This window comes from Camelus bactrianus, chromosome 4 (genome assembly GCF_048773025.1).
Source record: "Camelus bactrianus isolate YW-2024 breed Bactrian camel chromosome 4, ASM4877302v1, whole genome shotgun sequence".
In the NCBI taxonomy this organism is placed as follows: domain Eukaryota; kingdom Metazoa; phylum Chordata; class Mammalia; order Artiodactyla; family Camelidae; genus Camelus; species Camelus bactrianus.
Genome location: NC_133542.1, coordinates 77,581,217 through 77,602,960, shown reverse-complemented (window position 1 = coordinate 77,602,960; position 21,744 = coordinate 77,581,217). Strand labels below are relative to the sequence as shown.

General features: G+C 62.9%; 4 protein-coding genes across 5 annotated transcripts; 1 reads left to right on the top strand and 3 right to left on the bottom strand.

The window, feature by feature from the left end:
• Positions 1 to 212: 212 nt before the first annotated feature.
• NELFB (negative elongation factor complex member B) lies at positions 213 to 9,636 on the bottom strand. 2 transcript variants are annotated; one of them, XM_074362744.1, is made up of 13 exons: positions 9,228 to 9,636; positions 8,759 to 8,922; positions 8,453 to 8,552; positions 7,829 to 8,059; positions 6,124 to 6,309; positions 5,335 to 5,447; positions 4,692 to 4,794; positions 4,410 to 4,505; positions 4,037 to 4,179; positions 3,854 to 3,960; positions 1,417 to 1,558; positions 1,185 to 1,293; positions 213 to 1,064 (listed from the first exon to the last, which is right to left on the bottom strand). In XM_074362744.1, exons 1-13 carry the CDS (start codon positions 9,360 to 9,362, stop codon positions 918 to 920), a joined length of 1,776 nt encoding a protein of 591 aa, XP_074218845.1. In that variant the 5' UTR covers positions 9,363 to 9,636; the 3' UTR covers positions 213 to 917. The 2 variants fall into 2 exon arrangements, with proteins under 2 accessions (XP_074218845.1, XP_045376777.2); XM_045520821.2 differs by having other exon boundaries at positions 9,261 to 9,634.
• Positions 9,637 to 11,404: 1,768 nt separating this feature from the next.
• On the bottom strand, positions 11,405 to 14,081 carry STPG3 (sperm-tail PG-rich repeat containing 3). The gene is made up of 6 exons (XM_045520820.2): positions 12,809 to 14,081; positions 12,558 to 12,715; positions 12,296 to 12,430; positions 12,100 to 12,188; positions 11,746 to 12,019; positions 11,405 to 11,648 (listed from the first exon to the last, which is right to left on the bottom strand). Exons 1-6 carry the CDS (start codon positions 12,913 to 12,915, stop codon positions 11,515 to 11,517), a joined length of 897 nt encoding a protein of 298 aa, XP_045376776.2. The 5' UTR covers positions 12,916 to 14,081; the 3' UTR covers positions 11,405 to 11,514.
• On the top strand, positions 14,082 to 18,038 carry CIMIP2A (ciliary microtubule inner protein 2A). The gene is made up of 7 exons (XM_074362756.1): positions 14,082 to 14,944; positions 16,071 to 16,285; positions 16,365 to 16,627; positions 16,714 to 16,840; positions 17,064 to 17,158; positions 17,428 to 17,545; positions 17,923 to 18,038. The coding sequence occupies exons 1-7, from the start codon at positions 14,889 to 14,891 to the stop codon at positions 18,009 to 18,011; spliced, it is 963 nt and encodes a 320-aa protein (XP_074218857.1). The 5' UTR covers positions 14,082 to 14,888; the 3' UTR covers positions 18,012 to 18,038.
• Positions 18,004 to 20,493, bottom strand: TUBB4B (tubulin beta 4B class IVb). Its single transcript, XM_074362745.1, has 4 exons — positions 20,336 to 20,493; positions 19,952 to 20,060; positions 19,764 to 19,874; positions 18,004 to 19,221 (listed from the first exon to the last, which is right to left on the bottom strand). The coding sequence occupies exons 1-4, from the start codon at positions 20,390 to 20,392 to the stop codon at positions 18,161 to 18,163; spliced, it is 1,338 nt and encodes a 445-aa protein (XP_074218846.1). The 5' UTR covers positions 20,393 to 20,493; the 3' UTR covers positions 18,004 to 18,160.
• Between the last annotated feature and the right edge of the window lie 1,251 nt (positions 20,494 to 21,744).

Sequence of the window (21,744 nt, the reverse complement as noted above, 5' to 3'; positions counted from 1 at the left end):
TGACGATGGGAGCTAGGGCCCACCCAGCGCCAAATGAGTCCAGTCTCGTGGCCCCAAGTGCAGCCAGGCCCAAGCCTCACCACCCACGGCTGCTCTCCTGGGCAGGGCTGGGCATCCTGACGGTGCCCACAAAGACAGAAAAGCCAGGAGAGCGGCCACCCAGCCTGCACTGCTGCCAGCCTCGGGCATGCATGTAAACAGCTCACTGTGGATTTACCAAAATGCCTTTTATTTACGTAAGTAAAAGTCTCACTATGTGCAACAGCCGAGACCCTGCAGCCGAGCAAGAAGGAGCAAGCCCAGCGCAGCAGGGTGGGGCCTCCCTCTGCCATGCCTGCTACACGGGGTTGTCACCGGGGAGGCGCTCCTGCAAGAGGGCAGGGCTGGACTTCACCTGTGGCACCTGGCCAGCAACCACATGATCCTGTCGATCTGTGTCAACCCTGCCCACCCGCCTTCACTGCCCGCCTTCACCGCCTCTGGCCTGGGACCCTGCCCTCTCCCCTTGGAAAACGGGTGGCTTTTTTCTAATTTCAACTATTGCCCTTGTCTGACCAGCAACAGCAGAAACCACACCGCAAGGCAGGAAAAAACAGAAGCTCCCGTGGCTCGGATGCCCAGGGCCAGGTGGGGTGTGGCAGACACAGAGCAGGGCCTGCGGCACCACGGAGCCGGCCAGGGGCTCACAGCAGCAGGGACACAGGTCACAGTCACACAGAAGGCACACACCTCCTGGGACCCAGTTCTAGGAGAGGCTGAGGCGCAGAGCAGGGGTGCCCTGCCCACAGGACGGCCCCGGGGGTCTAGCTCAGCCCACCCACTGTGCTGTGAACCGTCCTCTGCCTCTAGGAGAGCCGGGTCCTGGCTCTCACTGGTCCAGGGGCCCCACCCACCCCTGAGCAGCCCCAGGCGGAGCCTCAGAGCACAGCTGGGGCAGGCACGGTGGGGAGAGGTAGCTCCAGGGCTGGGGCCTCCGGGGCCTGGGCTGGGCTAGGCTTCCGATGGTCCAGCTGCTCCAGCTTCTCACCGAGCTGGGAATAAAGTTCCTTCACCGCCTCTCCGCTCTGTAGGAAAAGCGCAGGGTTCTGGGGCCGCCCAGGCCGCTTGGTGCATGCGCCCAGATGACACACACATGGGCAGGGTCGGGCCAGCAACAGGGGTGCGGGCTGGAGAGGGGCACTCACCTGGCCCGTGGGCTCCAGCGCCTTCTGCAGGGCTTCCAGCTTGGACGGGGCCACCCGGTGGTGCAGGTGGATGAGGAGCCTCAGCACGTGCCGCTGCACGTTCTCTTTCCTGGAAGAGGCCGTGCGGGGCTGGGCTGCAGGTGCTCACAGAACCACCCACCCTCCCCAACCGTGCCTGGCACTCTGACCCCACCGCCCTGGCTGCCATGGATGTGAATCAAGAGGACGGTACCTCGGGGAGGCGGTGAGGAGGAAGCCGTCGAAGAGGCTGCTGCAGAAGTCCTCCAGGGCGAATTCGTCAGCCAGCAGCGCCAGGTTCCCCGTGAGCAGATGCAAAAAGATGTCACTGAACGCCAGGTCACCAAAGGTCTCCACTGCAAACATGGCAGGCGTCGGCCCAGCCCGGCCTGCCATCCACACACCCCGCCCGGCCCGGGCCCTGGGAATCGTGACAAGATGGCAAAGCAGCACCAGCTTCTGAGGATGGGGGGGCGGACATGGGCCTGGGCGCCAGCAGTGGTGCAGGGCGACAGCACGGGGGTGGGGGAGGGCGTGAGATCCCATCACACACAGCCCTGCCCTGTGGCCAGGGGACCGAGGACTGAGTGGCCTCCAGCAGAGGGAAACCTGAGCAGACCAGTAATTACAGAAAAACAGAGAAGTGCTGTGGGCCGGCCCAGCAAGCCCACCAGACCGCCGCCCGTGCTGGTTGAGAGGAGAGAACAGAGAAAGATGGGCCTTCTTTTTTGAATCTGCACCATCAAAACTCAAAAGAGATAGCCAGAGTAACTACTGAGGAGTCGCACTGGTCACCAGGGACAGGGCTGCCTGTGTGCACAGCCGGCAGGCCGTGTGGGCACACACACCCAGGCAGGTGGCTGTGGCAGCTGCTACAGAACCGCCAACAGGGGACTCTGACCAAGGATCTGAGACGTCCCCTGAGCCCACAGTGCACCCAACGCCGGGCGGGGCCGCGGCACCACGGGGTGTGCCCCACCGCTTAGCTGGCCAGTCCTGGCTGGCCTCACAGTCACCAAGGGATGCCACCACCAAAGTCCCGCCTGGAGAACAAATGCCCCGGTTCAGCCAACAAACCCCAAGTAGCCCTACAGACCGCGAGAGACCCGAGGCAGCCAGGAGAAGCAAGGTGGAGGGGGCCCTCGTCTGAACCCTGATTTGAACAAGCCATCTGCACAAAGATGCTATGACAGTCCTGGGAGCACGGCCACCTCCGGAACCTAGACCCAGAATAAGCTCAGCCGCGGTCGTGGTAGGTTAGAGCATCCATCTTTAGTCGAGATGCCGGCTGGGGCCATCACCGAGGGGACGGTGGCATCTGTGGACCCCACAGAGGTGGGCGATGGGCACTGGGCCTCGCTGCCCCGTGCTCTTTACTTCTGACTTTACCCAAAATCCCCAAAATAAAGACAAAAAATGAAGAGAATGTAAAGCCTGACACCTGTCCTTCCCAGAATGTACTAATAACACAGAGAAACAAGAGCGCCCTCCCTGAATGTGGAGACCTGCAGCCCAGCCCGCCGGCGGCAGCGCGTGCCTGGTGGACACCGATGCGCCTCTCACAGGACACCCCGTTCCCACAGACACAATTCAACAAGATGTGTGCAAACATTTGAAACCGAATAGGAAGGATGAGGCAAATCAAGGTTCCTTTCGACTGCACCCCCGGAAGCCTCCAAAAACAGACACGCTCTAGCCAGAGAGGCGCCCACGCCTGACCCAGAGCCTGCGAACGCGCCACCTAAGCAGGAGGGCGGGGGCCAGTCCTGCACAGCCCGGCTGGGCCCCCAGGCCGCGCAGGGGCCTTGGGTGAGGAGGTGGGAGGGCCAGAGTCAGAGAGAGACCCGAGGACGGGAGAAGCGGGAGGCTGGAGGAGACAGGGAAACGGGACCCTCCCTGGAGTCTCCAGGAGAAGCCAGCCTGCCCGCACCTTGACTTTAGCCCTGGGAGAGTCCTTGCAGACTTCTGACCTCCAGCACCACAAGAATAAGTTCGTGTTGTTCAGTTAGATGGCGGCTGGGCAAATTAACACCCACAAATACAGCATCCTCCACACAGGTAAGTCAGGAAACAGCACGTGCACCACCGTCAGACACATTGATGATTCAGAAGCACCCTTAGCAAGTAACGCGTGAGACCTTTACGCAAAAAAAAGCCACAACATCCCAGAGAAAATCTGTGAGGAGGCCCTGGACCTGCTGTGTGGCGGGCAGGCTGGGTGCTCCCAGAAGCTCCTACCCCGACTCAACCTGCAGCTGACTCTTGAAGGGATCCACTCAGACCCCTCCCTCTTCCTCCTAGCGTGTGGCAACACCTCTGCCCCCACCCGGCTCGGCCAGAGGTTCCCAGGGAAGCGGCCTCCTCACCACCTTGCTGGCGGGGCTCTCTCGATTGTCTGAGGACTTGAGGGACTCCACCCCCCTCACCAGTTAGGAAAAGGTTATGGTGGCTCTTCCACAAATGTGGACTGTGATGAGAAGAGGGTGCCTGTGAAAGGGCACCGCTGAGTTCCTGCCGCTTTTGTACCCGAATAAGCACCGGGGACAAAGACCTAGCGCGGGAGGCAGGCAGTGGGCAGAGGGCAGGCAGGACGAAGGCGCTGCCCACAGACTCCCGGAACCCCGCAGACGCCCCGAGCCCCGCAGACTCACCCAGCCCCGGCAGCAGGCGGAGGAGCGCGTTCTTGTTCCTCTGCTTAGTGATGTGCAGCACGTAGTACAGCCCCACCTCGCAGGCCATGCGCTGCTCCTGCAGGAACCTGCCCCCCACCCCACACCTGTCAGCCCTGGGGAGCACCACCGCCACCCCCCCCCAGTGGCGCCCGGAGCCCGTACTTAGTGAAACTCTCTGGGAGCGTGTTTGGGTATGTGACCGGAGCTTTCTCCTCAGCCGGGAGCTTCTGATCCACGTTGAAGGTGTGGTCGTCCACCACGAAGGACATCAGCGTGGGCAAGAACCTGGTGATGAGCTCCACCTCCTGGGGCGGAGGCCAGAGAGCTCTGTCCCGCACCGTCCCTGGGCCTCGCCCCCTTCCTCCATCGGCCTGCCTGCCCCTACCCCTGCCCCTACCCCGGTGTGGGCCTGGGGGCAGGGCCTCCTTCCCAGCCCCCCCCCGCAAGCGCCACCCTCCTCCTCCTCCTCCTCCTCCTCTTCCGCTGCCGGTGGGGCTGAGAAGGCAGCAGGAAGGACCCCTGCTGGTCCTGTTACCAGTCTGGGCTCCTTGAAGACCTGGCTGTCGATCATGTCCCACGCCCCCTGGCCCAGCGCCAGCAGCCGAAGCAGCAGCAGCAGGTCAGGGCTGTCCTGCAGGGACACGGGCCTCAGCAAGCGCTCACCTGAGCCTCCCTCACCCGGGACTTCCGCTCTCTCACAGGCTCCACCTGCCCTCTGCTGGTCAGACGTGTGCCCACCCAGGCCAGCGCAGACCTGGATGCCTGGGGTTCGCACCCACATCCACCAGAGCCGGCGTGCAGCCAGCGGGGCACTCACCCTGGGCAGCGTCTCCTGGCCGACCAGCTCCTGCAGGTGCCTGACGGTGCTCAGGGACAGGGTGTTGATGGCAAAGGGGTCACACAGGATCATGGACAGGTCCCTGTGAGGATGAACCCGGCGTGAGCAAGGGGAACCCCGACCCGGGGAGACGGCCCTCCCACGCGGACTAAGCCACCTGACCCCGGGCTGCTTTCAAACGGCTCGCAGCCCTCAGCTGACTCGGGAAGCTGGAAGTCAGACGTGCTTTTAAACCCTGAGGTCCCGTTTTGTCTGGGGAACGTGACCTGGCTCCACAGACTCAGCCAGGTGCCCTCATGGACGACTCCAGGGAGAAGCAGTCGGAGACGGGCCAAGCAGAGCCCACTCGGGGAGGGCCGTCTGGGAGCCGGGCCTTCAGAGGACCCGCCCCTCAGCCCGCAGGCAGCCCCACATCACTGCAGATACCGGAGCCCCAGCCCAGGCACTCAGCTTGCCCGAGACCGCAACAGCCTCGTCCCCAGCAGCCACGTCCCTCAGGCGGTTTTCCTAAAGACATGCCAGAAGAAACAGCCCACTCCCGACTGCAGACACAGCATTCTCGACCGGAAGCCTGTGGACAGGACCCTGGGGGGCTGGGACACCACACCAGGCCAACCCTCACCCCAGGACTTGCTCCTGTCCCTTCTTCACCCCGTCCAGAAACCCCTGCAGCTCTCGGGCCCTCTTGCTGTCCACGAACCGCTCTCGGATGCAAGCGTCCAGGCACCAGGTGAACTGTGGGGAGAAAGCGCAGTCAGGACGTGCCGGAGACCGTGGCCTCCAGGCAGCACTCACCCTCACCTCCTCGCCCAGGTGCCACCGCTGCCTGAGCCTTGAGGAAGCCTCGGGACCCACCCCTTCACGTGGCCCAGGCCCGGCCTGCACCAGGAAAGGGTGGCACAAAGGAAACTGGCCCAGGGCCTGAATCCCCACAGGTCAGGCGGTACAAGAAAGAAGCAAGATACATGTTTTGTTCTAAGGGCCTCTCCAGGGACCCCACTGTGGGGAAGGGCAGTGCGGTCTCAGAGTGACACCACCTCTGGCCCCACTGTGTCCATGTTGGGACAAGGGCAGTGCAGAAAGCCCTGCTCCTGGAACATGGAGCTCGCTGGTGAGCAGCCCCGGGGGCCCCGGGGCAGGGAAAGGCCAGAGGCCCCGGAAAGACCACAGGAGGCAGAGCAAGGGTCCAGGAGCGGCCGCAGGGCCTGCCCTGGCTGGAGTGGAGGCAGAGGGGGAGCGGGCGAGGGAGGGAGACGTAGGGCAGCTGGCTCCGGGTCAGGCGCTCAGAGGACACCGCAGGTGGGCAGAGGCAGTGGAGGGGTCGGTGCAGGCAGGTGGCCAGGCAGGCAGCGGTCAGAGCCCAGGTGCTAGGACCGTAGTGTCCGAGGGAGAGGGGCAGGCAGGCCCCCACCTTGTGGCAGGGGTCTACGGAGCAGATGTCGCCGACATCCAGGTCGTGCAGGGACATGAGCAGCTCGGCCCGCAGGGTGCAGTAGTGCACGTTGCGTGTGCGCAGAAAGAGGGTGCGCAGGAACTGCAGCACCATGTCGTACAGCTTCACGTTCTTGCCCACCATCTGCGTCAGCTTCTGCACCACCTGTGGGGAGACAACCCCGCCCGCCTCGTCCCACTACATGTCTGGTGCTAAGGCTCCCCTCTGACAGGACACTGGCCCACGGGGGTGGGGCGTCCCTGGTCTTCATGGAGGTGAACTCCACAGCAGGCCCCCAGATCCCCAGCATAGCTGCCCAGGGGGCCGACCCCACCACGAGGTCGACGATGGGGAAATTCGGTCAACGAGCATGTGCAGTGCCACCAGGTGAGGCCCAGCTGCGGCCACCCACGCCTGCCTCCTCTCAGGCCCCCGTCCCGCCTCCAGCACCACACCCCGCCCACGCTGCAGCAGCCCACAGGAGGGGCTCCCCTCGGGGCTCAGCGGCCGTGCAGATGCACAGGGTGAGACACTAAGGAGGCCCAGTGGGCTGGACATAAGGAGGGGAGCAGTCAGCAGCCCACCTGGAGGACCCCTGCTGAGGACCCACAAGCAGGCCTCAGGAACCCCGACGAGCAGAGCAGCTCAGAGCACAACCCGAGTCCAGGCACCGAGTCCCAGCACCTCTAACACCGACGACAGGAATGCACCAGCCTGACCCGCCGGGCTCGCCTCACATCCGACAGGAGGGTGCGAAGCTCAGGCAGAGGACCAGGGCCCCGCAGCCGACCCACCCCTGCCACTGCTCCCTCCCCAACCCCTACCGAAGGAAGGACCCAGCCCCCAAGAGGGACCTTGGCCTGGAGGGGAGAGTGAAGCAGGGGCAGGGCCAAATCCCACAACCCTGAGACAAGGGGAAGGCAAGCAGGAAGGGCTCAGACACACTCAGCGGCCTGATCAGGAAGTGGTGCTGCAACCACTGGCCCAACACCTGAGAAGACCCTGGGTCAGAGCCCACCTCGCACCACCCGCACAGGAGACCCTGGGTGGGAAGGCTGACTGTGAGAGGCCACAGCAGAACAGCAAATGCTGCTCGGCCCACGTCTGGACTCTTGCCATTGCCTCCTCCTGGGTTGAGGGGCATCCTGGAACCAAGCCAGGGACCCCCACTTCACCAGGAAAAGTCAGAGTGTCCACAGTGGCCTCCAGACCTCCACCTCCCCCGGCCCCCTCCCCAGACACCCTCACCTGCCCACCTCAACGCCTCTGCTCACAACACCCCCCAACCGGGCCCTTCTTCCTCAAACCCCAAGACACCACCCCTACCTGGCCCACCCTGCTCCACCGCTGGAGCTCCGAGACCCACACGTGACACCAGACTGCAAGTACCCGGGCAGGCGCCCTGACCTTGGGTTACTGAAGGGTCCAGACACCTGTGGCAGTGGGTCAGCGCTCAAGAGACACGTGTTGAAGAAGGAATGACTCAAACGCAAGAACAGACAATTCCAGAGACCTTAACCAAAAAGGCCTGGTGGGCAGTGGAGTACAGAAGTACATAAGGATACCAAGACCTGCAGGGTAGTGGGCGGGACTTCACAAGCCCCTCCTGCAGCCACAGGTCAGAGCCCACCCTTCCAGGGGTGGAGGAAGCCCACCCCCAACACACAGTCCCCGGGGGCCTCACCTCGCCCTGGCGCCTGGTCTTGGGGGAAGGACTGAAGAAGTTGTGCAGGACAGAGAGCTCCGTGCTGAAGAGAGCGCTCTCCTTCTCCACGATGTACTGCTTCAGCAGCGGGGAGACCTCGTCACCAAAGAGTGCCTGGTTGTCTTGCCAGATCTGCCGCTTCACCTCCACAGCGCAGGCCCGGTACAGATCCTTGTCCGCCATCACCAGCTTCAACTTCTTCTCAGGAACCTACACGACCCCACAGGCCACCTGTGAGCAGTGCCTGCCACCAGGGTCCCCCTCAAGACGAGTCAAAAGCCCTCAGTGCCCCACAGCAGAGACCTCATTCAGCCCAGCCCCACCAACAGGGGCACCTGTGGCTGGCCCCTCAGGCCCCAGCAGGTAGAGCAGCCACGCTGACCACACAGCTTTTTCCCAGAAAGGACTCCACGTGCCAAGCTCCAGGCTCTGCGAGGCTCCTCCGGGAGAAGTGAGCACAGAGAACACGCTCTGAGGCTACCCCTCCTCGGGTGGCCAGCTCAGAGAACCTCCCCGTCCCAAGCAGACGCCCAGCTAAGCGTGTGCTTGACCTCCACCAAGCAAGCGCCATGCAGGGAGGCCCCGGGTTGGGAGGGCCTTTACCTTAGGCAAGTGTTTCATGACGCACATCACCACTGGCTGCAGGGATGGCATCTTCACCAAAGAAAAGCTCTTCTCCAGAAGGTCTTCCAGTTTCTTGTACCTGGAAAGACTCGCACTCCTGAGGGACTAGCACAGGACCAAGTCATCGCAGCTGCCTGCCTGTCCCCAGACAGATGACGTCCTCAGGAGGAACAATTAGGGGAGAGGCCCTTCTTGAGTAGGGTATGTGTAGCCACGGGAACAGTGAGTCCTGCTGATGTAGACCCCAAGCTGGTAAGGGGCTGCACATCTTACCTGCCCACTTACCTTTCTTCAGCCTTCCCCTCTGAAGCAATGGCTGACACCCGCTCCAGCAGCTTGTCCCGCAGCTCGTCAAACACAGACTGGTGGAACTCCAGCCGGGGGGTCCCGTGCAGGTCCAAGAAGGGCAAGGCGGACTGCAGGGAGGGCAGCAACACGCCATTCTCTGTCTGAGGAAGCAAAGGGTCAATGTGAGGTCGACTTGGCTTCCTCCCGCGACAAGAGAAACCTCGGAGGCAGCCACGTCTGGCCAAGCACGTGGATGCCCTGAGTACACAAGGAGGCAGGTGCAAGGAACGTCCCCGCTGTTCCCAGCAGCGCTGGTTTTAACTGCAAAAACTGGAAACCACTCAGATGCCCGTCGACGGGGTCCTAGCTCAGGACACCTGGTTCCTCCATCCCGGGGAACAGACGCGCTACCAGGACGGAGAGAAATCTGCCCATTCCTCACGACCCCGCCCCGCGCCGGACTCACGCCAAGACGGCCGGCCCCTCCACCCGGCTCCACCTGGAACTGCTCGATGGCCTTGAGCGGCTCCGTGCAGTTGGTCAGCGTCTCCTTCAGGTCCTCGCCGTTGGCCACGCCCAGGTCCTGCAGCCCCGCGAACATGGCCGAGGCCCCGGCCCCCCCCCGACTCGGCGCCCCATCCCCTCCGCGCTCCACCGGCGCCGCAGGGCCCCCAGCTGCCCGCTCGCCCGGGCCTCGTGGTCCGCCCGAGCTCCGCTCCCCGGCGCCCTCCAGCTCGGCCTGGTCCCGGCCGCAGCGCGGCTCCGCTCGGACCGCAGCAGCCCACTTCCGCCCCGCACAGCCGGGTCCGCCCGCCAGCCGGCTCCACGGAAACGCCGCCGCCGCCGCCGCCGCCGCCGCCGCCGCCGCCGCCGCCGCCGCCGCCGCCGCCGCGCAGAGGCTCCCGGGAGCTGCGCCGGGCCGGCGCCTGGCAGAGGCCGAGCGCGAAGACGGCGCCGGGATGTCGCACAGGCCGTCGACGAAACCCCGCCCCGCACGCCGGGCCACGCCCTCCTGCGCGGCCACGCCCAGCCTCACGGCAGCCGCGGCCTCCGACCTGTGCCTCTCGTTTGGCGGAGAACCCGGGTGGGCGGGAGCAGGAGGGTAGGATCCTGTAGGTCCCTGCTTTGTCCTTTGCAGTGCAACGAGCTCCTATAGGGGCGGTGGGCACTGCCTGCTCTGTACCCTCTGTGGGCTCCCCATCGCCAAGTGTGCGAGTCCTTGGACCACCCCTCCCGCCCCTCGAGGCTCAGGTCTCTGCAGCTCTCCCTCCCTCCAGCTCACCTACTTCCATCCCACCAGCCCTGTGTCCCCTGCAAGCCTGGCCACAGCAAACATTACACCCTCTCCCCTTTCAAGTGCCTTGGCTTCTGAGGTTTGTTCTGCTAGAAATTCCCTTTCTGCTTCCCGGTAAAGTAGCTCATCCTTGAAAACCCATTCCTCCACTGCTTTCTCCAGGAGGCCCTCCTTCCTCCGGGATTGCTCCATCCTTCCTGCTGCTCCCACTCCTGGCTTTGAGCCTTAGGGGTTGCTGGTGGTGCAACTGGGAGCAAGGCTCCTGGTCCCCCTACCCTGGGCCAAACTCCTAAGGCCAGAGCTTCCACAGCTCTGTCTCTGTTGCCCGCTGGCCAAGCTGGTCGGCTCAGGGCCCAGTGACAATAGTCTGCAGTCCCACTGCTCTGATTCCTGGGAGTGCTGGGACTCAACCCCCAGCTGGCTCAGCCCCAGAGGAGGTCACAGGTGCACGGCGCTTAGACTCCCTTGTCTCTGGCTTCCCTGCAGAAAGGGATGATGCCAACACCATGGGAAAAGCTCTTGCAGTCCTTTTTGAAGGGGTTGAGCTCTGGCAGAGGAGGCAGAGGAGGGGGCCTGGCCCGGGGCTGGGGTGGCACAGGGAGGACGCCTGGAGAATTTGATGCAGTGATAGGAGCCACCACAAGCTGCAGGGGAGGCCCCTGCATGGAGGCAGTCTTGGGGCCAGCCCCTGGGTGGGAGGGCAGGTCAATGGTGATAAGGCTGCTGCTGTGGGCAGGGGCAAGGCCCCAGTGGGTAAAGTCCCGGGGAGTCAACTGCCTGCAGCTTGGCCTGTATGGCCCTGGATGAATCACAGGGTCTTTGGGCAAGTGCTGGGAGAAGAGGGGCCAGGCCCTAATGAGCTGGTCCTCTGGGCCCTACCTCGTGGCTGGGCAGGTTGACCTCAAGGTGGCAACTCAGGGAGTCTGTCCACCCGCCCCCCCATCTCCACCCCAACGGTCAGTTCCTCGAATCAGCAAGCAGCCTGACTGTTGGGTAGATTGGCAGCTAGGCCTCTCCCATGGGTGGCACGGCTAGGTAAGAGTGTCCTGCACTGCCCACAAGGCCCCTCCCATCCTGTCCCAGACCAGGAAGTCTCAGGTTGCCACCCCAGCCACCCTAGAGAGAGGGCACTGAAGGGGAAGTTAAGGGAGACCCGTGGCCAAGGAAAGCCAGACATGATAGGTCAGTAGCAGGACAGCTCACTGGGCAAGGGACAGTGGCCAAGATATAGTGTGATTCGGAAGAACGAACAGCATCCCTACATAGCAAGGGGGTGGGCAGGTGGGGGGCTTCAGGCTGGGCTTCCTCATCCACAGCCCACAGAAGGGTCAACTGGTCAGAAGGGGGGTTGGGGGTACCCAGAGGGTCAGAAGGCCAGGCTGTGGACACTGAGTTCCAGAGGAAGGCCTGATCAGGCCCCCAGGGAGGCAGGGGTCTCGTGATCACTGGGGTGGCGGCTCTATATGGCGCAGAAGGGGCCAGTGTCATGGCGCTTGGGTCTTCGCACGCCTTGGATGAGCACTCCGGGCACGGAGGGGAAGCGTGAGTTGTAGCAGTCCTCCACATGGTAGGCAGCCGGGCCAGGGGTGCACGCTGCAGAGAGAGACGGTGGGAGCCCGCCATGCCACGGGTCCCTGCTTTCCCAGGGCCCAGCCCGACCCCATCGAACCCCAGCCCCCTGCCTCCTTACAGGAGCTGACCCAGGAGGCAAGCAGCGGTGAACGGCTCATGGAGAAAGCTGGCGGGCATGGACTCTTCAGGCGGCACCCGGGCAGGATGTCATAGGTGTTGGGGCTGGGGCCGGTCTTGCCAGCCGGGGCTGGCAGAAGGGCCTGAAGTGGGGGCTGGGGCAGCATCCTCAGGTGGGCTCGGGCCTCGGGTGTCCTTGAGGCAGGGCGGCCCCCAAAGCTGGAGGCCCGGCAGGCATGCAGGCTTGGCTGCTGGTAGTCAGCGGGTGATGGCCACTGCAGGGAGAAGTTGCCGCAGGCCCGCCCTCAGAGGACCTGCCCCTGCCGCCCTAGGACCTGCCAGGCCAGCCGCCAACCTTTTCCTCTCGGTTAAACTTGGCTTTCAGCGTGAAGGGGCTTTCGCTCTGGAACCACACCATCTGCCACGCCCTGCGGCTGCTGCCTTCTGCAGAGGGGACAGCATCACTAGGGGAGGCTGGTGGCAAGGGTGCCACCCCTGGGGCGAGGGGTCAGGGCGGGGTGTGGGGGAGGGCGCATGGAGTGGACACGCACCGTGAGTAGGGTGCTTGCGGCAGATGCTGAAGTGGGGGTGTGGGGAGGACTCTCGGATTGAAGCATCTGGCACCTGGTACTTGGTGGGGCCAGGGACGTCCAGGTCAATCATGATGGGGGGGCGTCGCTCCAGCACTGGCAGGAAGCAAGCTCTGTGCCTGGGTCCTCCTAGGGAGCAGCCCCCCAGCCCTGCCTACCCTTGCCTGCCTCCCCAGACCAGTCGGGGGTTGGGGGGGTTGGGGGAGCAGGAACCCTCACTCACACAGCTCCCTCAGGCTCTGGGTGCAGATGGGATCCTGGAGGGGGCCTGTTTGCATCCTGAGGCCTGCTGGGAATTCCTGTATCCCTAGGGGACGCATTTCATCCAAGGTGGCCCCTGGCTCCTGCTCCAGGCCCGACAAGAGCACAGCAGCATTGGGTCTGCAAGAGAGACAGCCAGCCACCATCCACCCAGCCTGATGGCCACCCCATTCGGGCTGACCCCCCAGCCCACCAAGCACCCTGGGAAGTTACGGGGAAGGCACAAGGGGCTTCTGCCTCAGGGGGCCGTGGGTCCAGTGTTTGCCTCCATTGATGTAAAAATTTGCCAGGAATTTCACAGACTTCTGGTCAAAATTCATTGTCAGGGTCTCTGGCTCCCTTCCCCAGAAATGTCACATGGCTCTGTGACCTCACTGGCTGGTCCTGCCAACGCCCTGTTGCCTGGGGGAGCAGCATTGTCCAGCCCTGGCGGGGCCCCTCCCCTGACCTCCCAGGTGGGTTGCCCTGGGATCAGCCTTGCCAGAGGCTCCCCAACGTGACCCTGTGACCCCTGGCTTGGCCTCCTTTCTTCCCCTCCCCCATTCTTGTCCTCGCCCTTCCCCACTCCTGGACTGGGTCTCCTCGGGGGCTGGGGTCCACTCTCTTAGGGCTTCTGGGAGGACTGAGGCCCTGGCAGGGGGTGGAGAAGGCAGCAGGTGCTGTGGGATGCCTAGCCATGCAAGGCCAGTAGAAGGTGGGAGAGGGGTTGGTGGAGCAGTCCCTGGAGACTCCCCAGAGGAGGAGGAGCCCCTGCTGGAAACCCAGCCCTGGAAAAAGCAAACCAACAGAGGGTGGGTCTGAGTGGCCTGAGCTGACCCCAGAGGCAGCCCAGGCATGGCGGAGGCGTGGCGGCCTGTCTTCTCGGGGCACAGAGGCTGGGAGGCATCATCAACAGTTGGCGCTGCTAGGGCTGAAGTGCAAAGGAACAACGAGGCTGAGCGAGTGAGAGTCCACCTGGGCACTGGGGCCCTCGTGGTGCCCTCCAGAACTGACCAGCCTGCCAGCCCCTCCCAGGCAGGGCCCGGCCAAGAACGTCTCATCCTTCGCACCCCTGTCTCTTCTCCAGACCTTTCCATCCACACTGAACCTGTCTGGCCTCAGGATGGACAGACTGATAGAGACTTGTTTGAGGAAACACACATTTTATCAGGGTGAGGGGCTCCCAGCCTGTCACTGGACATGAGTAGCTGGATTTCTCCCTAGATGACACGCACATCCGTCTCCAGCTAAATGTGGATCATCTCCTCGGCTGGACACGTTGAGTGGAAGCAGTGGATCAAAGCACGTGTGGTCTTGGATGCACTTGACCTGAGTCCCAAATTACAGGTGGTTTTCACGCTGGCATGGAGCATTAGAAATCGCCCACATCCACACCTCATCAGTGTTTATTTGACTGAGGCTCAGCCTTCTGTCCGTATGTTCGCTGACGGGGCTCTTCCTTAAGACTTTCACGCTACATGTGCATTTTCCTGTTGGGGTGTTAATTTTTCATATGTTTGTTTTATAAGGTTGTTTCTACTGATATCATATCTGCACATAACATTTGTTGCAGACTTTTTGCCCAGGCTGTCATCTGCTGTGCAGGGTGGTTTAAGCTGTGTTTTGACGTGTACTTGAACCTGCTGATCTTTTCCTTTATGACATTTTTCTTCGTTTTTATGGTCCTCCCTATACAAAAAAAAAAAAAAAAAAAAAAAGGAGAAAGAAAGAAAGAGGGAGGGAGGGAGGGAAGGAGGAAGGAAGGAAGGAAGATGGAAAGAAAAATCGAGAGTTTGTTTAAAATGGAAAATAGAGCCCAGCTCCAGGGGAAAGACCTCCAGGACAGGGTCCCGGCAGCTCTCTAGCTCAGGAACCTCACTGCTGAGACTTGTGACAGTGCCTCCCAAGCTTCCAGGTTCTCTCATCTGAGGAGGGGCTTAGGGTGGGACAAGGGCTGTTTTCCAGTTGGCTCTTGCCCTCCCATGGGTAGTAAGAGTCCAGAGCTCCAGGCCCAGCCCTGCCCCTGGCTTCCTTGCAGGGCCGACTCAGATGCAACTACAGTTCTAATTTTCCAAGATGTAGGTCCTCAGTGTGCCATGTCCCCAGCCTGTGCCCTGTCTGGGCCTCACTGTCCCAGCCGTGAAATGGGAGTGCTCACAGGGTTTAGGAAGGGGCCTGGCTCAGGTGCTGCCCAACAATGCAGGGCCTCTTCACAATGGTTGCCAGGCAACGGGGACTCCTCTCTGGGAGGAGCCAGCTGCACAGGCCGGGGCAGGAGAGGGGCTGGAGCCAGCCAAGGCAGAGCTGAGGCAAGATGACAGCCATGCAGAAACACAGCCTCTTCTCGCCAGAACCTCACTATATCCCTGGGTAAGCCCCAGAACGCTGGAGCAAGGCTGGGGTCGCCAAGGATGGGGCAGCAGGGCTGGGGCCTAAAGGCTCAAGGCCGGCTGTGAGGGGAGCCCCAGAGCTGGTCTCCGGGGAGCTGAGACCAGAAGGTGGGGAGCTTGAGCAGGAGCCAGCCTGTGGACCTGGGAGGCCGGTGAGTGGGGGTGAGGCCGAGGCCGGGGCCTGGAGCAGGTGTGAAGGGCCCAGGCCCCCTCTCCTGCCCGTACCAGGGAGCCAGGCTGTCTGTCAAGAGCAGAAACTGGGGACGGCCCGACAGCAGGAGTCTGGCTGTCAATGCTGGGCTCTGGCGTCGTGGAGGGCCCTGCATTTTAAAGACGAGATAAGCGCCCAGTAAACTGACGGCACAGGCGCCAGGCTGCGTCGCTAGGTGTCCCTCACATCCAGCGTGGGCCTGGCCCACAGCATGTGCCCGCCCCGGCACACACCCAGATCCACGTGAAAGGAAAAGGCCAGGAAGAAACTGGGCCCAACTCCTGGGGGAGGTGACACCGAAGAGCCTCTTACTTTCATGTCTCAGCCTTGCTAGTCTCGCAAACTGACAGACCTGCACTCACTTGAGTCATTTTTAGAAAGAAAACAATTCACACCCCTTGGGTGCCACCCCCCCCTCACTGGCCGCCCCTCAGGCTTAGCCCTGATACTTAATGCACTCAACTTCCACCAGCAGCCCGCCCACCAGCCTCTGCCTCTGGGCCAAATGCCCTCCAGGCCTCCCTGGTGGGACCAGCACGTGTACAGTCAGCCCCATGTGCCTCAGCCCCAGACTCAGACCCTATCACCATCCCTGCAATGCTTTGAGCGGGCAGAACAGCCCATCCTCTCATCTTTAAGCCCCTCATTGTTGGAAGATGGCTGGGTGCTGGGGAGATGGCGCCCCAATAGTGGTGATGACAGCTGGGCTCCCTTCCTGGGGGCCAGGCCCGTTCCTGGTGCTCAGTGTGTGCTGCTGTTCAAGCCTCAGGAGCCCCAGGAGGCAAGTGCTACTGTGACCCCCATTCTGCAGGTGAGGTCGAGTATCTTGCTCTTGCCAGCACACTGGATCCAGGGACCTGCTCCCAGGGGCCCTGCTCCCCCTCTCCCTCCACAGCTACGCGGGCTTCTATCCGCAGCTGCGCTACCAGGTGGGGAATACCTACGGGCGCACCACGGCACGGCTGCTCACGGACCCCAGTGTGCGAAAGAGCCCCTGCTCCGTGCTGTCCCCCACAGCCAAGCCCAAGTTCATCGAGGACTTCGGCAAGTCCAAGCCGCCTTGGATGCCCTGCCGTGAACTGACCGAGCCCTATGTCCCCGACTACACCGGTAAGCCGCCCACACCCGGGCCCTGCCCCTCCCGGGCCGCCCTCCTGCCCACTCGCTCACGGCGAACCTGTCCGTACAGGTCTGAAGCTCTACAAGAACTTTGAGATCCTGGGCCGGTTCTCACCCCATGAAGTGGATGCCCAGGGGTCACTGGGGGTAGAAAATGTATCCAGGCAAGTCCCACTGCCTGCAGGCATCATGCCTTACCCGCCCTACCCGCCATGCCCGCCGGGCAGGAAGGGGGACTCCAGAGACTTTGGACACCCAGGCCTGCGGCTAGCACTGGAGGAAGAGGGCTGGAAGAGCACCACTCCTGCCCAAGAGGCGCCCGGGCAGTACCAGGTAATTGGGAGGTGCACTGAGATAGAGCCTCACCCTAGCCAGGCCTAGGTGGGGCTGGGGCGGTGACCTGCCCCTCCCCATTCCAGCTCTACCACTGCAGGAGGGACGAGTATCCACCCCCAGCCCACCAGGAGGAGACACTGGACGTGGGCAGGTTCCACAGGCTGCCCCAGCTGGACCACCCCAATCTGATCCAACGCAAGGCCATATCAGGTGGGTGCCGGGGGCCCAGGCAGGACCAGGAAAACAAGTGAGGAGGGCTGCTGGGAGGCCCTTCCAGCTCCCCAGGGGAGCTCCTGCGGCCCATTCCCTCAGTCAGCAACGTTCGGGAAGGGAGAGGGGTCCAGGCAGAGCTCCCTGACACCCCTGGAAGCAGGTGTGTGTGCCCAGGGGAAGACGGGCAACAGGGCGGGACCCTGAACACCTCCTCCCCCAGGATATGCTGGCTTTGTCCCACGGCTTGCCTGGGTGACGGGGATGAATTACCGTGATGGAGTCACACAGGCTATGGACGAATTCGACAAGAACCAGGTAGGCTTGTGGACATCATCCCTGGGCCTGCTCCCCAGGGTTCAGCCCAGCTTGCGTGGCAGTCTCCATGCCTCTGAGCGGGCAGGAACAGAGACAGAGCTCAGGAGGCTTTCCAGAGGAACCCCCTGGAAGGGTGGCTCTGCCAGGCCCAAAGAGACTGCCCTCCCCATCCTTCTGACCAAGCCCAACTCCTTACACCCACCAGAACACTACTCACTGGTTACCAGCTGGGAAAGGCAGCACACAGCAGCACATGCCTCTTTCCCCAGTTCCTGTTCAGAAATCCCATCTGCGCCCTGGGGGAGAGGCTGCCCAGAATGCACTGGCCCAGCACCACCGTCTACAGCAGCCAGGGCCTGATACCTTTCTACATGGGGTTCATTCCATGTGAGTACCGTGGGCTTCTCATCCACCACCCAGACAAGGTCATGGTGATGGCCACTTCGGGGAGGGGTGGTGGCTGGGCCCCCTTACCTATGCTGCATCAAAGGTCCATGGCCAGCCAGGTGACCACAGGGTCCCCTTGGGGTAGGACTACTCCTAACACTGAGTCCTAGACAGAGGTCAGCCACCTCCAGACCGTGGGGACCCCCCAGGTTTACCGTGCACAGGCTGGGCCCGCCATCAGGAGGCAGGTGCGTGGGGCAGCTCCAAATCCCAAGGCACCTGCATGTTCACAGGCTGTGCTAAGCCCTTTAGCAGCCACCCGCACGCTCCCCTGAGCACCCTGCAGCCTGGCTCAGCTGCGGCCCCACCCCCCGCAGCCATGCAGGACAACTACGCGCTGACATTTGGCAACAGCACCCGCAGGGCCTATCAGAAGGAGCTGAAGAGGCGACGCCAGACACTATGAAAACGCTTTAATGGTGGTGTCTGTACAGCATGTGATGTCAAGACAGGAAGAACAAATACACACACAAGGAGACAAGGCTATCAGAGAACAGGTTGTGAGTGAATAAAGAGTTCACACGGCTTCCACACTTTACCGGCTACCAGACAGCTTTAGGCCACCTCCTCCTCTGCCTCCTCCTCAAACTCGCCCTCCTCCTCGGCCGTGGCGTCCTGGTACTGCTGGTACTCGGACACCAGGTCGTTCATGTTGCTCTCGGCCTCGGTGAACTCCATCTCGTCCATGCCCTCGCCCGTGTACCAGTGCAGGAAGGCCTTGCGCCGGAACATGGCCGTGAACTGCTCGGAGATGCGCTTGAACAGCTCCTGGATGGCTGTGCTGTTGCCAATGAAGGTGGCGGACATCTTGAGCCCCCGAGGCGGGATGTCGCACACGGCTGTCTTCACGTTGTTGGGGATCCACTCCACGAAGTAGCTGCTGTTCTTGTTCTGCACGTTCAGCATCTGCTCGTCCACCTCCTTCATGGACATGCGGCCCCGGAAGACGGCGGCCACGGTCAGGTAGCGGCCGTGGCGCGGGTCACAGGCGGCCATCATGTTCTTGGCATCGAACATCTGCTGGGTGAGCTCAGGCACTGTCAGTGCCCGGTACTGTTGGCTACCCCGGCTGGTCAGCGGGGCAAAGCCGGGCATGAAGAAATGCAGGCGGGGGAAAGGGACCATGTTGACAGCCAGCTTTCGCAGGTCAGCATTGAGCTGGCCCGGGAAGCGCAGGCAGGTGGTGACCCCACTCATGGTGGCTGACACCAGGTGGTTGAGGTCACCGTAGGTAGGCGTAGTCAGCTTCAGGGTGCGGAAGCAGATGTCATACAGGGCCTCGTTATCTATGCAATAGGTCTCATCTGTGTTTTCTACGAGTTGGTGGACTGACAGGGTGGCGTTGTAGGGCTCCACCACGGTGTCTGACACCTTGGGTGAGGGCACCACGCTGAAGGTGTTCATGATGCGGTCGGGGTACTCCTCTCGGATCTTGCTGATGAGGAGGGTCCCCATCCCGGACCCAGTCCCCCCACCCAGGGAGTGGGTCAGCTGGAAGCCCTGCAGGCAGTCACAGCTCTCCGCCTCCTTCCTCACAACATCCAGCACGGAGTCAACAAGCTCCGCCCCTTCTGTGTAGTGCCCCTTAGCCCAGTTGTTCCCGGCACCACTCTGACCTGCAAAAGAGGGCAACTGGTCACTCCTTGGCCGAGCATGCGGTCACCCGTGCCAAAAAGGCCAAATAACACAAGGTGAGGAGACACACAGAACTCATCCTGCAAGTAGAACAGACGGGCCCCCAAACTGGTAAGGCAGCATCCTACCCCACTAAAAAGCAAGCGGTCAAGCTAAAACAGCTGAACCATCAGCCCAGTGGCTCCCCTGGGAAGCCTCGGCCCATTCCCAAGAGCAGATGAGCTGCCACCGGCTCCAACTCGGCCTTCACTGCAGGAAGATTACATCTGTCTGCTCCTCCCCTGTGTGCGGACAGCTGGGCCTTCCCCCTAAAGCCGCTTTAGGCGAGGGGATTGAGTGACTCGAGAAAGGAGAAGAGCGTCCTGGAGCATAGCTGCTGACGGGGGGGGGGGGGGGGGGGGACGACAGGGGGTACAGAGTGGATCAGGACCTCGGCTCTGCGGTCCTTAAGGTGGCGACCTTGGCACCCCTTGACCTTTGAGTCGTCCTATCAAGCCGCCACCCATCCCCATCCGCGGCTCACCGAAGACGAAGTTGTCCGGCCTGAAAATCTGCCCGAAGGGCCCCGAGCGCACAGAGTCCATGGTGCCGGGCTCCAGATCCACGAGCACAGCTCGGGGCACGTACTTGCCACCTGGAGAGCGGGAGAGCGTCAGTCAGCGAGGGGAGGGCCGCGGGGCGGCAGGGGGCGCGAAGGGGCGGGGGTCTCACCGGTGGCCTCGTTGTAGTACACGTTGATCCGCTCCAGCTGCAGATCGCTGTCCCCATGGTAGGTGCCGGTAGGATCGATGCCATGCTCGTCGCTGATCACCTCCCAAAACTGCGGGAGACGCGGGCGGGCCGGGGCCGGGGCTGAGTCACACCGGAGGTGCCCGGAGCCGGCCCCGCCCCGGACGGCGCGGCCCTCCCCTCCCCCGCCGCCGCCCGGCCATCCCCGCGGGCCCGCGCCGCCGCCCCCGCCCCGACCCGGGCCGCGGCGCGGTGCGGGGCCGCAATGCGGGGGCGCCGCCCGCTCACTGCCGCCATCTTTCCCGCCGCCCGCCCGCCCACCTGCCCCGCCCGGAGGACCCCGCGGGCCCCGACACCCCCGCTCACCTTGGCGCCGATCTGGTTGCCGCACTGGCCTGCCTGCAGGTGCACGATCTCCCTCATGGCGGCGGCGGCGGCGTGGGTGACAGCGGAGGCAGAAAGTCGGAGGCGAAGGCCTACGAGCTGGCGCGCAGAGTGCTACAACCGACGCACCGCCGGTGCTTATATACCCACCGGGCCCGCCCCCGCCACCCTCGTATTGGGCTGCCAGAGTGAGGCTGGTAAGCGGCCTCGTTTGACTGGCTCCAGCCCTGTCAATCGAACCGCCTAACGCCCGCCCTTCCGAAGCCTTTTGCTCTTGATTGGACAGCCGCGGCCTTTGCTCTCCCAATCAAAATCCCCCCTCGCTTTGCGGTGCTCTGTCCATTGGGTGTTTCAAATGATTGATTTGTCCTTTCATTGGCTGGTTTCGGAGGGCACGCCGACAGGCTGGTGCTATTGGCTGCGCGGGGCCAGCGTCCTGGTAACCGCCGCAGTGCCTTGGGGACCCGCGCGGGCGGGGCCGTAGGCTCTGGGCGCGGGCGGGGGCCGGGCAGCGGAGGAGGGAGGGCCGGCCCGAGGGCCGGGAAAGGCAGGCGGGGCCGTTCCCCGTGGGCGAGCGCGCAGACCCGGTCCCCGCCGTGCGCCTTCTCGAGGGCTGCGCGGCGCACTTTGCGGGGTGTCCGAGCCGTGGAGGGGTGCGGGGCCGTTCACAGCAGGAACGCACAGGGCTCAGGGGCCAAGGGGCGGCGGCGCCGGGGCGGGCGTGTCGGTGGAGTCGAGGCCCTCTCCGCAGGGTGGCGGAAGCCTCGCTGCCCCCTGCTCCCCTCCTTGATCCGCACGCCCGCTCCCGTCGCGGGCAGGTGAGGGAGCGTGCGGGGCCTATCCTCCGAGCGGGGGAGGGGGGTGGAGGAGGGGAGAGGTGGGCGCGGGTGGGGAGAGGAGGGCAGGGCTGGGCGAGGGCCCTGCCCTGCCCGGCAGCCGCTTGTTGTGGAGATGACGCTGGCGCCGCGCCCATCACCTTGGTGCCTTGGCCCCAGGAGCGCACAGAGCTGCGTGGAAACGAGGGCGGCGCCCAGCCCTCTGGGCAGCCACGGATCAGGACACCTGGGTGGACAAATGCTTTTACCTCTCCTTGATTTTAGTTTGGGGAGTGGGAGAACTTGTAAAGGAGAAACAGTTAAATTACATGTAGTCACACCTTTAATCAATCATTTTAAAAACAGTACATTTTTGGTATATCTTCATAATAACTTAAAAATAATGAATTATGCTCTTGGGTCTGCCCTGGACAGTCTCCCTTGCCATGGCCACTGGGGCTTATGTAGATTCTGGCTTTCTCAGTGAGCTTCTTACCCTCCTTTGCTACACAGCCCGAGGGTGTTGGGTGGGGGCAATGCTTGGCAATTTATTTCCCTCTGGAGAGGACGTGTTCC